General features: G+C 40.5%; 1 protein-coding gene across 5 annotated transcripts in view; it reads right to left on the bottom strand.

The window, feature by feature from the left end:
- Positions 1–14,700, bottom strand: part of NEK5 (NIMA related kinase 5) — a 61,409-nt gene that overhangs the window by 21,337 nt on the left and 25,372 nt on the right. For 4 of the 5 annotated variants that reach the window (XM_081215113.1, XM_081215115.1, XM_081215117.1 and 1 more), the window contains 8 exons: positions 13,250–13,380; positions 11,031–11,215; positions 8,308–8,374; positions 7,355–7,471; positions 6,173–6,259; positions 4,317–4,409; positions 1,751–1,831; positions 1,456–1,524 (listed from right to left, as the gene is read on the bottom strand). In XM_081215113.1, the coding sequence (XP_081071239.1) occupies positions 1,456–1,524; positions 1,751–1,831; positions 4,317–4,409; positions 6,173–6,259; positions 7,355–7,471; positions 8,308–8,374; positions 11,031–11,215; positions 13,250–13,380 (830 nt within the window). The remainder of the gene's footprint in view (positions 1–1,455; positions 1,525–1,750; positions 1,832–4,316; positions 4,410–6,172; positions 6,260–7,354; positions 7,472–8,307; positions 8,375–11,030; positions 11,216–13,249; positions 13,381–14,700) is intronic. The other variant, XM_081215114.1, reaches the window with a different exon arrangement.

The following is a 14,700-nucleotide window of genomic DNA, read 5'->3' as shown; positions in this document are numbered from 1 at the left end:
CCTGAAACTGCTCCTAATATTCCATAATTAAAATGAAAATGATCGCTCTATTTCAAGCATTATCAAAGCAGAGAATAACAAAGGATGAACAGACTGGTAGATAAAACTGTTTGGAGTCCATTCTTTTTTCTAGCAGGCCAACTTCGGTGCCTCACTTCACAGAAGCACCGTGGATGGACCAGCCCTCAGGTTCCAACCCAGACCCAGGTCCCCAGAGCTGCTTCCTCGGGAACTCACAGCTCCTGGACACTTAGAGGCCCAGTGGTTACAAGTGAGCGCTAACTACCACCACTCTACTGAAGTCTTTGTAGCAAAAGGCTAATAAAAGTCTCCAAGATAGGCAGAGCACAGAGGGTTTTTAGGGCCGTGAAAATACTCTGTCTGATTCTATAATGATGGATACATGTCGTTACACATTTGTCAAAACCCAGAGAATGAATGAACCCTAAGGTAACCTATGTACTTTGGGTGATTATGATGTGTCAGTGTAGGTTCATCAATTGTAACGAATGTTCCACTCTGGTGAGGGATTTTGATGGTAGGGAAGGCTGCATGCATCGGGGGATGGGGGCAGGAGCTCCATGGGAAATCTCTGTACCTTCTGCTAAATTTTGCCATGAACCTAAAACTACCCTAAAACATGAAGTCTATTAAAAAAAAAAAAAAAAAAAAAAAAGAATCCTTCACCACATGCACACACACAAATCGGAAAGAAATAACATTAAAAAAAGTTTTAAGCCAATAAAAAAACATGAAAGGAAGAAATTGACTATATAATTTATATATATATATATATATATATATATATATATATATATAGGTATGCACATATTCATACTTAACTTTTGGTAATTTAAAAGGCAAACTTGGAGAAGGTGAAACAGAAACACAAATCAGTTAATTCTGATATTTGTTAGCAGCTCTGGTAAAAAATGGGATTTAAAAAGATGTTGAAATCAAGTAATAAAATGAGGTTTGAGTTTACTGTATTCATGCATTTATTGCTGTTTCAATTCAAGCCCAAGTGCATAATTGAGATTTACCCAAAGACCAGTACAAAGTTATCAATACCAATCAAGATCTAAAATAAATGTGCATGGTTTCAGGATAGCTGCTCATTTACATATTTTTTAGGTGACGGTATTAGTTGTTGACTATATATTACGTCTTCTATTTTAATCTGGCTATAATTTAAAAGTTACTATTATGAGGAAAATAGCTCCTTTATAATAGAACAATAAATTAAAATGGAATAATCCATCTATAGGAATAATCTCAAGTTTAAAAAGAATGGAAGGATAAAAAATATTTTGGAAGACTTGTCTGAACACCAGACATCCTTCTAGGAAGATTTTAGAAAATTCTCCCTACCCTCTACGGGAAAAGTTCATGAAACATGCTATTAAGACACTCATTTTCTCATCCCTACTAATAGAATTTTACTTAATGGCATACCTCTTCCTCTTGGAGGGTGTCTTCATCAGAAATACATTTGTTGAAATTAATTTCAAACTTTATCCCTCTCTAGAAGAAAGCAAGAAAAAAAATCTGTTTCGCATTCCAATAAAAACCTTAAAATTACAACTCCCAATTTGACATTACAGATACTTAAAACCATTAGTCTAACATCACAAAATAAGGCAATTCCATAAAATAGTAGGGGGTGAAATGGTAGAGGCAACCCAGATTGCAAGGTGCAGATCCCCAGCCAGATTTTTAAAATGAAAATTTAAGACAAAATGTTTATTACCTTAGTTTTATGTTTTTGTTCCGGAATTTTACTTTCCTTTGTGTTCTGAAGTCCAATTTGTTTCAAGTCTCTTTCAATATCCTGAAAATTCAGAGAAAAATTAAAATCTAGCATTTAATATTGATCAAACAATTACATTTTCACACCCCCCCTGAATTCACAGCAGGGTCTGTTTACGTTATTTGATTTCTTGAATGAATCTGATGATTGATTTCAGAATGAAAACATACCTTCTGCAAAGGAAAGTTAACAACAGTTCACTAACAACTTGGGCACAGTGTCCATTAACATGAAATAATAATACATTTAACACTGGCATTGCAGTGGGTAGGTAAAATGCTATAATGTGACAATGTTTATCACAGTCCAATACAACCTAATCTAATTCAAGAACGTAATTTTGACTCTACGATCCTTCCGTTAAGAGGCTTATGATCTTAATCAGGGAAACAAAAAAGTGCACAGCTCATGACAGTATAAAGGAAGGACAGGGCTCTAAAAATTGGTGGGCAATTTGAAGAAGGAGGAGAAGCCTGTAAAAGTACTGACAAGCATTTCAAAGGAATAGTCAAGAGGTGAACTTTAAATCCTGGGCTTTCTCGGGGTTCAGTCCTGGGCCATCTGCGCCTCTCTTCCTTAATACACAGGGGTCTCAGCAACTCCCATGAATTTAAATGCCATCTTTATGCAATGACTCTTAAACGTGTCTCTTCAGGGTTTGACCTTTCCTCCCTTCTGAGCTTCAGACTCACATATTCGGCTGCCTGTTTGGTACCATCTTCACTTTAATATTCATTCCACAATTTCATACTGAGCACCCACTACGGGCCAGATCCTGTCCTACACAGTGGGTTGGCGCAGAACGTGACCAGAAGGTCCCTGCTGACACGGAACTCACATTTTACTGGAGTAAGATAGGTGATAAATGAGTTAAACTGATGACATAATGTCAGAAGGTGTTAAATGTTATCAAGAAAATAAAATAGGGGCTTCCCTGGTGGCGCAATGGTTGAGAGTCCGCCTGCCGATGCAGGGAACACGGGTTCGTGCCCCGGTCTGGGAAGATCCCACATGCCGCGGAGCGGCTGGGCCCGTGAGCCATGGCCGCTGAGCCTGCGCGTCCGGAGCCTGTGCTCCGCAGCGGGAGAGGCCACAACAGTGAGAGGCCCGCGTACCGCAAAAAAAAAAAAAAAAGAAAATAGGGTAATAGCATAGGAAATGAAGAGCAGTTGAGAGTAATACAGGAAAAGCCTATATGGCATTTGATTTAAGCCCTGGAATGGCGTTGGACCTTGGCTTATGAAGGTCTGGGGAAAGCGTGTTCCAGGTGGAGGGGAAAGCAGGGCAAAGGCTCCGAAGCGAAGCAGGGATGTGATCTCTCAGACCTTCCCGACTCAACACATGCAAAGTGGTTCTCCTGGGTGCCCTGCTCCCACAAGCTTGCTCCCCACTCTTCCCCATCTTGGTAAAATGTACTGTTCCTTCCGAGCCAGAAACTTATGAATGTCTCCGTGTGTGTGCGTGTGTGTGTGTATAAATGCTCATTTCTCTCTACCATTTTACATTAGGTCCCTATCACCTCCCCCTTGGAATTAATTACTGCCTCGTCTAGGTACTTCACACACCGCATCTGTCAGTCTGAATTTTTATCAGTCGTTTGCCCTGCAACCCGGGGAAGGGTGTTTTCCTGCCTTGCAATATTACACACTCTGAAACAGCACGTGACTTCTGTGTCTTACTTATATTTGTGAGGTCGGTTGTTTGATTTGTGTAGTCTGGTTGTCTCAATTGCTTGAGAAGTGTCATATTGCTTTATTTCCCTTAAAATACAACGACATTAGACCCCTAAGCCCCATCCACCCCACTGGGTGGAAAATTCAACCTCAGTCCACTTTAGAGCTCTCGGCACCGCCTCCTGTGAAGGTCTCCAGGTTTTCACAAAGCAAAACACTCAGGGAGGCTGTTCAGCCTTCGCTCAGCATGGGTTCCTCTGACCTACCCTCAGTCAAGCCCTCGGGGCACCTTGAAGATGAAGGGGAAAGACCTCCCAGAAGGAAAAGAAGAGTCTTTTGAGAGCCATTTGATAATTCAGCTCTGCCCGGTTCCCTATTCATGCCAAGAAGGTGAGTTTGAAACAGAAGAGAAATTAACCGTCAGATTCACAGACCGATGCGTCTGAGGCTCGGACTCAAACGCCACCAGAGGACGTTCCCGCGGGCAGTTCTCAAACTTGGCCGCGCCAACTCACCAGTCAGCTCTTGAAAACGGGACACCTGGCCCCACCCCAGGCCATTTGGAGCCCAGGTGTTTGACTTTGGTTTTTTGTTGTTGTTTTCTGTTTTGGGCCGCGCCGCGCAGCACGTGGGATCTTAGTTCCCCCATCAGGGATCAGACCCGTGCCCCCTACAGTGGAAACACAGAGTCTTAACCACTGGACTGCCAGGGAAGTCCCTGTTTCAGTTTTTTAAAACTTTCCCACATGATTCTACTGCACAGGGAGGGGCAGGAACAGCGGGCTGGAGTGAACTCCCTGGGAAACACAGCATCGTCTAACAACCACCATCACCTGCACAGGTGCTTCTTCCTCAGGTGCCTCTTGGTGGATGAGCAGGTCACTCTTCTTCACCAAATACGTTTTATGACTTATTTTTGAGTCTTCCTTCAACATAAATTATACACAGTCAACAAGATTGGCTCTGCGTCAGTTCTGAAGGCCACTTTCTGAATGTCCCCCGCTAGACCTGAATGGGATCTAATGAGGACACTGGCCTGGGGAGGGTCAGTGGGCCTGGCTGGAGAGAGCTCCCTTACGGCTTCTTTTCTCTATGGCTCCCTTTGGAATCCCCCAAGTGCTTCTTTCCTGGTCTCTCTAGAAAAGTCTGCCGTCCATCTTTCCTGGACGCAGGCTTCCCATCGCAGACCTGTCTTAAAAACAGGGCTGATGGGTTTCCCTGGTGGCGCAGTGGTTGAGAGTCCACCTGCCGATGCGGGGGACACAGGTTCGTGCCCTGGTCCGGGAAGATCCCACATGCCGCGGAGCGGCTGGGCCCGTGAGCCATGGCCGCTGAGCCTGCGCGTCCGGAGCCTGTGCTCCGCAGCGGGAGAGGCCACAACAGTGAGAGGCCCGCGTACCCAGCCACCGCCCCCATCAAAAAAAACGGGGCTGATGATGGCACGAGGCTCCCCACCATTAACCAGACCTCTGCTCTGGGGGGAAGCGCATCCAGCCTGCCCCCTCCCGTGGCGTTTGCCATGAAGCTCTGCGCGGTTCCTTCAGCCCTCTTCCTTAGCTCTGCCCCTCCAAGTTCTACTCTTCTTCTCAGACCCAGTTTTGGCCCCATCTCTCTTCTTCCAGAAAAATCCTCCACCTGCTTGCACCACTCATCTTCACTCCCGTGCACTCACAGGGCTTAACCAGATTCAGCCTTATTGGATCATTGCTTCATATCTTTCCAACTATTTAGAAAGAGGAGAGGTTTTAGAATCAGATATTTTTTTAGTCTGCCTTGTAATATCTAAGTGACTTTGGATGAGTTATTTAACTTCTGTTATAAGTAAAGGAGATATGTATGTGAAAGCTCTAGTTCAGAGCCCAGTGCATACAATGGAATTGTACCATATGTTCATTTCACCTATATTAGTTCGTCTGTATGCCCTCAGGGGCGGGGCAGGGTGAGAGGGAAAGGTCAATTTCAGTAGTGTGGGCAGGTTCTACACAATGAGTGTGTAGTTCAAGTGTGTGTGAGATGAGAGGCTGGCTGTGTCCTCGGCTGCTCTTGGTGCCCACCAGCCCATCGTAGGAGGAACATTCCCGGGCGCTGAGGGTGTTTCTAATTAAACATGGGGGTGTTTTTCATGCATTGTGGTCTCCAGACACGGGCCAGCTATCTCATCTGGAGCTCTACTGAAAAAGCAATGATCTGAGAATTGGAAGAATGAGTTTCCAAGGTGGCGCCTTCAAGGGATTTTTCAAAAATCATCTCCACTGCACTCAAATGTTGCCTTACATGGACTTTCAAATCTTACCCCTGCATATGAGACTATTCCAGTATAGCTGAATTCAATAAATGCTCGTCTCTTTTCCTACCCAACGGGCATGAACTTACTTCCTGCATCTAGTCCAGTTCCGGAGTTAAGTACCGCTCAGTCAATACTTATTGACTGATTCATGGGGAAGATGATCAACCATACTTTTAATAACAGCCAGTCTTGACTGAGACTCCCAGCCCCATCACTTTGTGTAGCCTCAAGTAAACCATAATAAAGTGAGGCTTCCATTAAATCTGACAGTTTTCCTACTTAAAGTTTGCATGATAAAGTTTATCTTTTCGATGAGAAGAGCATTACTTTTAATACCTGCTCACTTCAGTTAGCTCTGAATCAATAGAGCAACGCTTCCTTTATAAGAATGAATTTATTTACCTCCAGTTCACACTCCATCTTCTTTCTAATTTCTTTCATGTCGTTGTGGTACTGTTGGCGTATTTCTTCTAGCTGCTTCCAGTACTCCTGGAAAGCAATCACAGTCCCGAAATGTTAAATGTTTGTGAACAACTTGACAGAATAATCTCTAGACAGCCTATGATTTATTTTTATTTTATTTTTTGTTTTTGGCCGCACCTCGCAGCATGCGGGATCATAGTTCCCATGCAGTGGAAGCACAGAGTCTTAACCACTGGACCGCCAGGGCAGTCCCCAAGACAGCCTATGAATTTAGAAATGTGTGATATATACTAAGGGAAGAGCTATTGCTCCTGAAAATGATAATCTGCCTTACACTTTGGCTGTGGTACTTTCCCCCCAGTGAGGATATGGTCCCTTGGGACAATCTCATTTTTATATATAACCCCAAATGCATTACTGACATACAATTACTTTATATATAATCCTGTTATAGGTTGAATTTTGTCCCCCCGGCAAAAAAGATACGTTGGAGTCTTAAGCCCCAGGACCTCAGAATGTGATCTTATTTGGAGACAGTGTCATTGCAGATGTGAGTAGTTAAGCTAAGATGTGGTCACACTGGGGCAGAATGGATCCCTAATGCATATGGCAGGTGTCCTGTTAAGAAGACGGCCACAACCAGGAGGATGCCATGTCCAGTGGCAGAGACTGGAGTTGTGGCTCTGCAAACCAGGGCATCTGAACATCATGGACCAACCACCGGAAGCTAGCAAAAGGCAAAGAAGGATTCCCCTCCAGGTTTCAGAGGGAGCGTGGCCCTGCTGACACCTTGACTTTGGATTTCAAGCCTCCAGAACTGTGCAACAATAAATTTCTGTTGTTTTAAACGGCCCGGTTTGTTGTAAGGCAGCCCTAGGGAACTAATACAAATTTCAAAAATGTTCAGGATGGACAGTTACTTTATCAATCTGAGGTAAAAAGCCTTATGAACTCATCGACACTGCATTCTCTGAGAAGGTGAAATACATATCTCTCTCTCCCCTGAACCCCAGCATGGCACGTCACACCACTGTGTCCAACAAGTGTTTGTGTAACGGGCTCTCTCAGGTGCACCGTAGATGCTAAAAGCAACATCCCATTACAGTACAAAAGACAATGAGAGAAGTACAACGGTAGCCCTGGAAGCAGACAGTTTTTAACCTGCTCCTTCCTTTCATCTCTCCTGAACTGCAGCTCCTGGAATCCAGGCTCTTCCCCATTACTTCTTAGCTTTTGTCTCTGGTTGTGATTTGGCTCAGCAGAAGACGGACGAATACCCTATTATTAGAATGAAATAATTTATAAAGCGTACTTGCATTTTGGAAACATCTTATGATTTGACCTTGACCCCCATCCTTTAAACAATAATTGTATCATCAGTCTCAGTATTTGGGAGTTTTTTTTTTTTTATACTGAGCAGTAGAATTTTCTTAGTGTAAGTGTGAAACATTTAAAAAGTAAAGAAAATAAAACCATTTGTGTTGTTTAGTCTAAGCAATCAATATTTTACGCTGCCATGTGAGACACTGAGATTCATTTTCTGAACTGCTAAATTATAATTGGGAAATCAAAGTTCTGTAAAAGTTTAGCAACCCCTGGAGCATAAGATTAGGTAGGGGAAGAGAATTAGAACTTTTGAGCAGTTCAAAGTAAGAGCAATGCAAATAGGAGGTGTATCCAAGCTCGCTCAGCCCCAGAATTTTGACACTATACTGAAGAGTAAAAGTTAACTTTCATTTCAAATAAAATACAGTAATCCCTCTTTGAAAATGTGTAGAATTCTAATAAAATAGAATCGAAGAATTGCAGCACTGAAAGGGACCTTGAAGCCCATCTACAGCTTTTATAGAAAAGGAAATTGGCTCAGAGAGGTGGCATGTCCTGCCTAAGGTCACATAGCAAGTGATGGAGCCAGGGAAGGGACTAGGCTTCCCAGACCCTAACTGAAGCCTATTCCCATTATTCTTCTTTAGCTATTAAAAACCGGGGAAAGTGGAGAATAGTATTAATCATCTATGTGGAATGAACTTTCACTTGAGGATCCATGAATATTTGTGAACAGAGAAAGCTTTAGAAAATTCCTGATGGCCTCTTATATTTGGTGTTTTACTTACCAATTGCTTTTCCACTTTCAGCTTATGTTGTTGAGCTTCACATTTCCTCTGAAGGTAGTCAGCAAGCCTTAGGAAATACAAACGTTCAGCCTGAGTAGAAATTTTAACTCATCATAGGCACCAATTCGACAAGTGAATTTTCAGCTTTGTAATGAGACTCACAATTCACCTGTGACGTTCCGAGTTCAAGAAGTAATTCAAAGTTACAGAATGTGTACACTGGAAAAGAAGATATCTTTGAAATCAAGAAGAAAGGGAGGTAAAGAGAACAGTAAAACTGGGGATACAGGACAAGATAGAACTGAAAAATATTCTGTTACAATGATTTTTCTTCAGGGCAGGAATCAGTCCACCCGTAGTCTATAATATGTCAAAGGGAAAGAGAAAAAACCCATAGCAGGATCTTCTCATGCTGTATGCAGGTATCTAATCTATAGCCTTGTCACCCTGACTGCACTGATAGCTGCTCGTCTGTTGCCTGCACGATACTCTGAGCTCCTTAGAGCAGGAGGGGGGCCCCTCCCTTCATCTCTGCTCCTCACGCTGGCTCACAAATGCTTAATGAATAAAGAAATGAGGCTTTCTCCATCTCTCACAATGTTTAAGTATTTTTCCAGCACAATTCTGGTCAGTTCTAGTCAAACCATTTTCAGGTTTGTACCTATGTTCTAGATATTTATCTTTTTTTCAGAATTTCCTACAAGAATTTCTGTAATTACAGATTGCTAAACAAAAACTACCACATTTCAGGGCTTCCCTGGTGGCGCAGTGGTTGAGAGTCCGCCTGCCGATGCAGGGGACACGGGTTCGTGCCCCGGTCCGGGAAGATCCCACATGCCGCAGAATGGCTGGGACCGTGAGCCATGGCCGCTGAGCCTGTGCGTCCAGAGCCTGTGCTCCGCGACGGGAGGGGCCTGCGTACCGCAAAAAAAAAAAAAAAAAAAAAACTACCACATTTCAGATCATAGTATGAGCTAGTGATAAAGTTCTTTGGAATTCTAGCAACTTCCTGGGCTCCAAAGACAGAACTGCCATTTCAGAAACTCCTTTAGGCACATTAGGATGAGTGGTCCCCAGTTTCTGAAGAGTCAAGTTAATAAATCAGTTGTTTAGAAATATGATTTCATCATATTTCTAGTTACGGTCTTTGGGCCTTAGTTCCCCATCTGTAAAATGGGCACAATACCAATCTCACAGGGGGTGATGCGAGGATTAGAAGAGACAAGTTCTGTGAAGTTTCCTGACCAGCATCTGACACATTGATTGTGCTTGACTCAGATGAGGGCTAACATGTAGCACTCCTCTCAGAAACTTATCTCCATGCGGAAAAGCTATTCAGTCATCCAGGGGCTGTTCAAGAGACATTCTCTCTCTCTCTCTCTCTCTCTCTCTCTCTTTCTTTTTCTCCCCAACCCTCTATAGGTTCTTCTTCCTCCAGACGAGTACATCAAGACTTGATTCCCATGGAATTGGAGCTCTGATAGAGAGAAAGCTGGGCAGGGGGCTTGGAAGAACAATGAGGAGGGGTTGCCAGTCATCAGAGGGGCATCCTGGAACACAGTAAGATGATGGGCAGCCGCATGCAGGGAAGAGAAGGACCTTTCTACCATTTTATGTGAGAGTTTGGGAGACACAATCATTCATAATCAAAATAATTGATAGTTTGATGGCTCTCAGATCTAGACAAAGGGTGGAAGACACAGTTTCCCAGTGGCGGAGAAAAGGGAAAGGGAGCTGTGTGCCTGTACCTAGTTCTTATGTAAAATATGTCACTCATTAGTTGAGTCCTATATGAATATTATAATTTGAACTAATGGAACACATAACTTTTGATGATCATGGAGGTCATTAAAAATATGTTATGAAGATGGAAAAAAACCATAACCACACCCAATATCTTTAAAAATAAAATGTCTACTTTTCACATCACACATTTCTGGAGAAATCATTCTTTTATTATTCTTGTTTATCTAATTTTCATTAGCTATCTGATGAGATCACCATCATATAGACTCATATGTTTCATTGTTTGTCCAAAATTTAACAGACACCAAAAGTTAGCAAATTCCCAACACTGAAAGAAAAAATGTGATGGCAAAAGCATTTTAAAAAAATGCCTCTCAGACTTAGGTCTTCAGGGCTGTGGATGGGTATCAATCATTCTGATCATAGAACACTGACATCAGTGTGAAAGAAACCATAAAAAGTATTGTACATCTGTAGAAATTTGTTATGGAGTAAACTTTTTGAAAGTATACCATAATTATATTATTTTCTTTCTAATACATCCATATTCTGAAAAATTCCAAGAATATAAATGCTAAATGAAATATATTTCACTTTTCAGTAGGTGTCAAATTATAATTTGATTACAATTCAATTATTATTAATATTAATAATATTAATATTAATATTTGGAAAATGATACATATACAACTATTTTCATCACTCCCAGATAGTGGAATTTACTAGGAAAAAGAAAAGACATTAAAAATTCAAGAGCATTAATCTGTTCCCACAGTCAAATGGCTACCTGAATAAGATTAGCTACATCAAAGTTAAGATGAAAAAGGGTCAAGGGAACTGTGAATTAAGTATTTTTAAATGAAGAGTCTGGAAGTTCTTCCCAGATGTTTTAGGATAATTTGGAAGGACTTCAGAATAAATGTTGATATAGCAAACTATCTTCAGAGGACCAAAGTTTAAATAGACTATGACATTACCATTGACCTGAAGATGGACTGTGGCTTTCTTCCTGATTATAATTCTCCTCAACTCTGGTATCTTTTTGAGGAACATAGTGGTAATTTTGTCCATTGGCTCTCTTCCTCAACAAGTCAAGTTGAGCATAATAATGATCATAATGTCCACACACTGCAGCAAGTTTGGGCCTTTCTACCATTTTTATCTGAGGGATTAAAAAGAAGAGAGGTATTTTTTAAATACATGATTAAAATCTATAACAACTGACAGTTTGATAGTGACCAAAGCTATGACAAGGCATTGGAGCTATCTTGTTTTTGCTCTAGACTTGTTTCTGAGTAATCTTAGAATCCCCAAATCCTAGAACTGAAAAATGTTTTAGAAGTCTAAATACTATAGTGCAGTAGTTTATAATTTTGCTAAGGTGTGAATATGAATCATGTATACTTCATGGCTAGTGTATCAGAAATACTTAGCGAGTGAGTATCTATCCAACCCAAGATCTGAAACTAAACTCAGCATTATTATTTCTTATTTTTCATAAATTTATTTACACCTTACTAGACTTTATGGGAGAATACTGTATTGTGCAACTCACAGATTTGTGGATTTGCAAAACGTTTAGGTTCTCATAAATTTACTAAATACAAAATGGCAACATGACTGGAAGGAAAGAAGATGCTGAATCACTCAGAGTCAATTCTTCCCGTGTAAACACAAGGAAAGCCATGTAACAGCTGTGACCAGCTTATGACCATCTCAAGCTATGCCTCACCGCCCTTCCCAACCAGAACAGAATGAGAGGAGGAGAACCAGAAACAAATGTATATCTTAGCATTCCTTAGTAGGGGCCACTGAGCTAGAAGACAAGAATCAGACCAGATTAACATATGAAAACCAGTCAAGACCCTGTTGCTAAATAGCAAAATAGGGTCAATTTATGGTGACCATGCTGTCCACTTAACAGTTGCTAACAAAAGAAAAAAAGAAGATCAAACCTTTGGAAAGGTCTGGAACTTATAATTGGAAATACGAATAACGAAACAAGTGGTTAAAACTGAAATTTCCTCACTGTAAAGAAGTAACACATTACATTCTTTGTTCTTTTTAATGCTATATGGCTCATATATATATACATATGAACCATATGGAATTGTAGATATTTAACCATCTTTAACTTACAAAAAGGCACATTTACATAGTTCTATTCAAATATTAAAGTAAATGTATAAAATTTGGCTTATCAGTCTAAACATAGATTGTATATTTATTTTAAAAATCTTTTAAAGTGTGAAGTTGTTTTCTTAGTTTAACAATGTTTGCCTATGTGCAACACAAAGAAGTTACTACTAATTACTTGAAAAATGGCTAGAAATAGAGAAAAGTATTAGAAGGAAAAAACAGCTTCTTTAGGATTTTCTCTAAAGTCCCAAATGGTAATGAGAACATCAGAGGTGGCTCCTGTGCAGACCCGTTCATTTCACTGCATTAGGAGAAACTTTCAAAGGATTAAGAAAATGTCAATGTGTTCACCTAACTTCATCCATCCATGAGTCTTTTAGATGTTTTTTGGGGTTTTTTTTTTTGTCTCCTACAGGGTTTGCTACAGAGTATTCTAAATCACAACATACTTTATACCATGAGCCTTCTTTTTTTTTTTTTTTACCATGAGCCTTCTTTTAAAATACAATTTTTCAATTAAAATATAATAGCCATTTTTATGTACCAGAAGCATTTCACTAGCATAAACTAAAAGATTCAACATTCTGCTGAAGTGGATTCAAATAACTGGCATGAAGAAACTCTGGGGAAAAAAAATAAATGATTATATAATGAAAATTTCTCAATTATATATAACGTCAGAATTAAGAGTATGAAATGCATGTTTTCCACCACATGCTACTCACTTGTCCTATATAGAAAAACCTTATTTACTTAAAGAAATTAAAAGAATTTGAATTATAAAACAAAAACTAATGTATAGAATATAATGTATAGAATGTAATAGAATGTATTCTAATGTATAGAATATAATATAAGGAAGTACAGCATTGTTAAAAATAACAACTTGAAGCTGTCCCATGAAGTACCACTTTAATGTTCACTACAGAATTTTATTACAAGCACAAAACTAGTGAACCCCAAAGTAATGACCTTGTACCTCATGAACATGTGCAAGTAGTTCTGTAGAATATGCCATCCACTAAAATAAACAGAGGAAGGGTTTAGCATGACTTACAGATATGGGCTTCTGGGCTCCAGCTGGTGGTCTCCATTCATTTCTATATATGTCCTTCCTTTTAAATGGCACTGATATCCTTGATCTTGGCAGGCACTTTCCCTGGAATCTCACTTTCTGTATTTTAAAATCTTATTTAACCAAAATAAAACAACTTAATTTTTAAAAAATTTCCACATCGTTAATATTATGCTTGTGAGAGTATAAGGGGCATTTCATAACACAGTAAGTCCTCTTTAACCAGAGACATTTATACCCATGGAGAGAAGTGCTGATGGAAAATTACTACACATTTTCTTTGAATGGAGGAAACCATTTTTTCCAGTGTTCCTTTACATATTTCCAGTAATATATAACACTACTTTTTAAAAATTGGGGAATTAACATTTATGGAAACAATATGCAAAACATAATGGCATATTTAGTAATTAAGTTATTAACTAAATTAATTTAATTACAAGTAATTAAATGTAGTCATCAGAGAGAGCTTGGGTTATCAGGCCTCAGCATTCATGTTGCATTGTTGTTTGAAATGGATGAGTAGGTCTCCGAATATGTTTGTGTTTGTCACCTTCAAAATGTGTTCTTGGGACTTCCCTGGTGGCGCAGTGGTTAAGAATCCGCCTGCCAGTGCCGGGGTAGCAGGTTTGATCCCTGGTCCGGGAAGATCCCACATTCCACGGAGCAACTAAGCCCGTGCGCCACAACTACTGAGCCTCTGCTCTAGAGCCCGCGAGCCACAACTACTGAAGACTGCGCGCATAGAGCCCATGCTCCGCAACAAGAGAAGCCACCGCAGTGAGAAGCCCGCGCACCACAACGAGGAGTAGTCCCCGCTCACCGCAACTAGAGAAAGCCCGCGCGCGGCAACGAAGACCCAACGCAGCCAAAAATAAATAGAAAAAAAAATGTGTTCTTGTTTTCCTATCTGTCCTATATTAGAAATGTAGACAATACACTTTCTCTCGTCCTGTACTTATCTACTTTCTAAACATCCTCAATCTAGACTAATATATAACGATGGCAAATGAAATTAAACATGGCAGAATTCACTTTCCCTTTATAACTTTTCTCACTTTTAGTTTCTCCATCACAGTGAATAATATTCCCCTATCACTGTTCCTTGGAGAGACTTTCTACTCCTCATCCTTAAAGCTGAGACATTTGGTTATGGCTAAAAATCCTGATGCTCTTATTTCACAACACCAATTGAATTTGTAATTTTTCTCTTTAATGTCTGTCTGTCTGTCTCTCTTTCACACACACACACAGTACTTCATCAGCTGATTCCTAACTCCACCACTACAACTGCTTCTCCATTTATCATTACCATAAAGTATCGGCTGCTTTCTTTGGGGGTCACATAATAACGTTCTCCCGCCGTTACCAATTAGGTCCGAGATCCTAACTTCAGCTCCAACAGGCCTCTGCAGGAGAACTCTTAACCGCCA

This window comes from Mesoplodon bidens (genome assembly GCF_964165515.1).
Source record: "Mesoplodon bidens genome assembly, chromosome: 17".
Taxonomy (NCBI): Eukaryota; Metazoa; Chordata; class Mammalia; order Artiodactyla; family Ziphiidae; genus Mesoplodon; species Mesoplodon bidens.
This window is presented reverse-complemented; position numbering and strand designations above follow the sequence as displayed.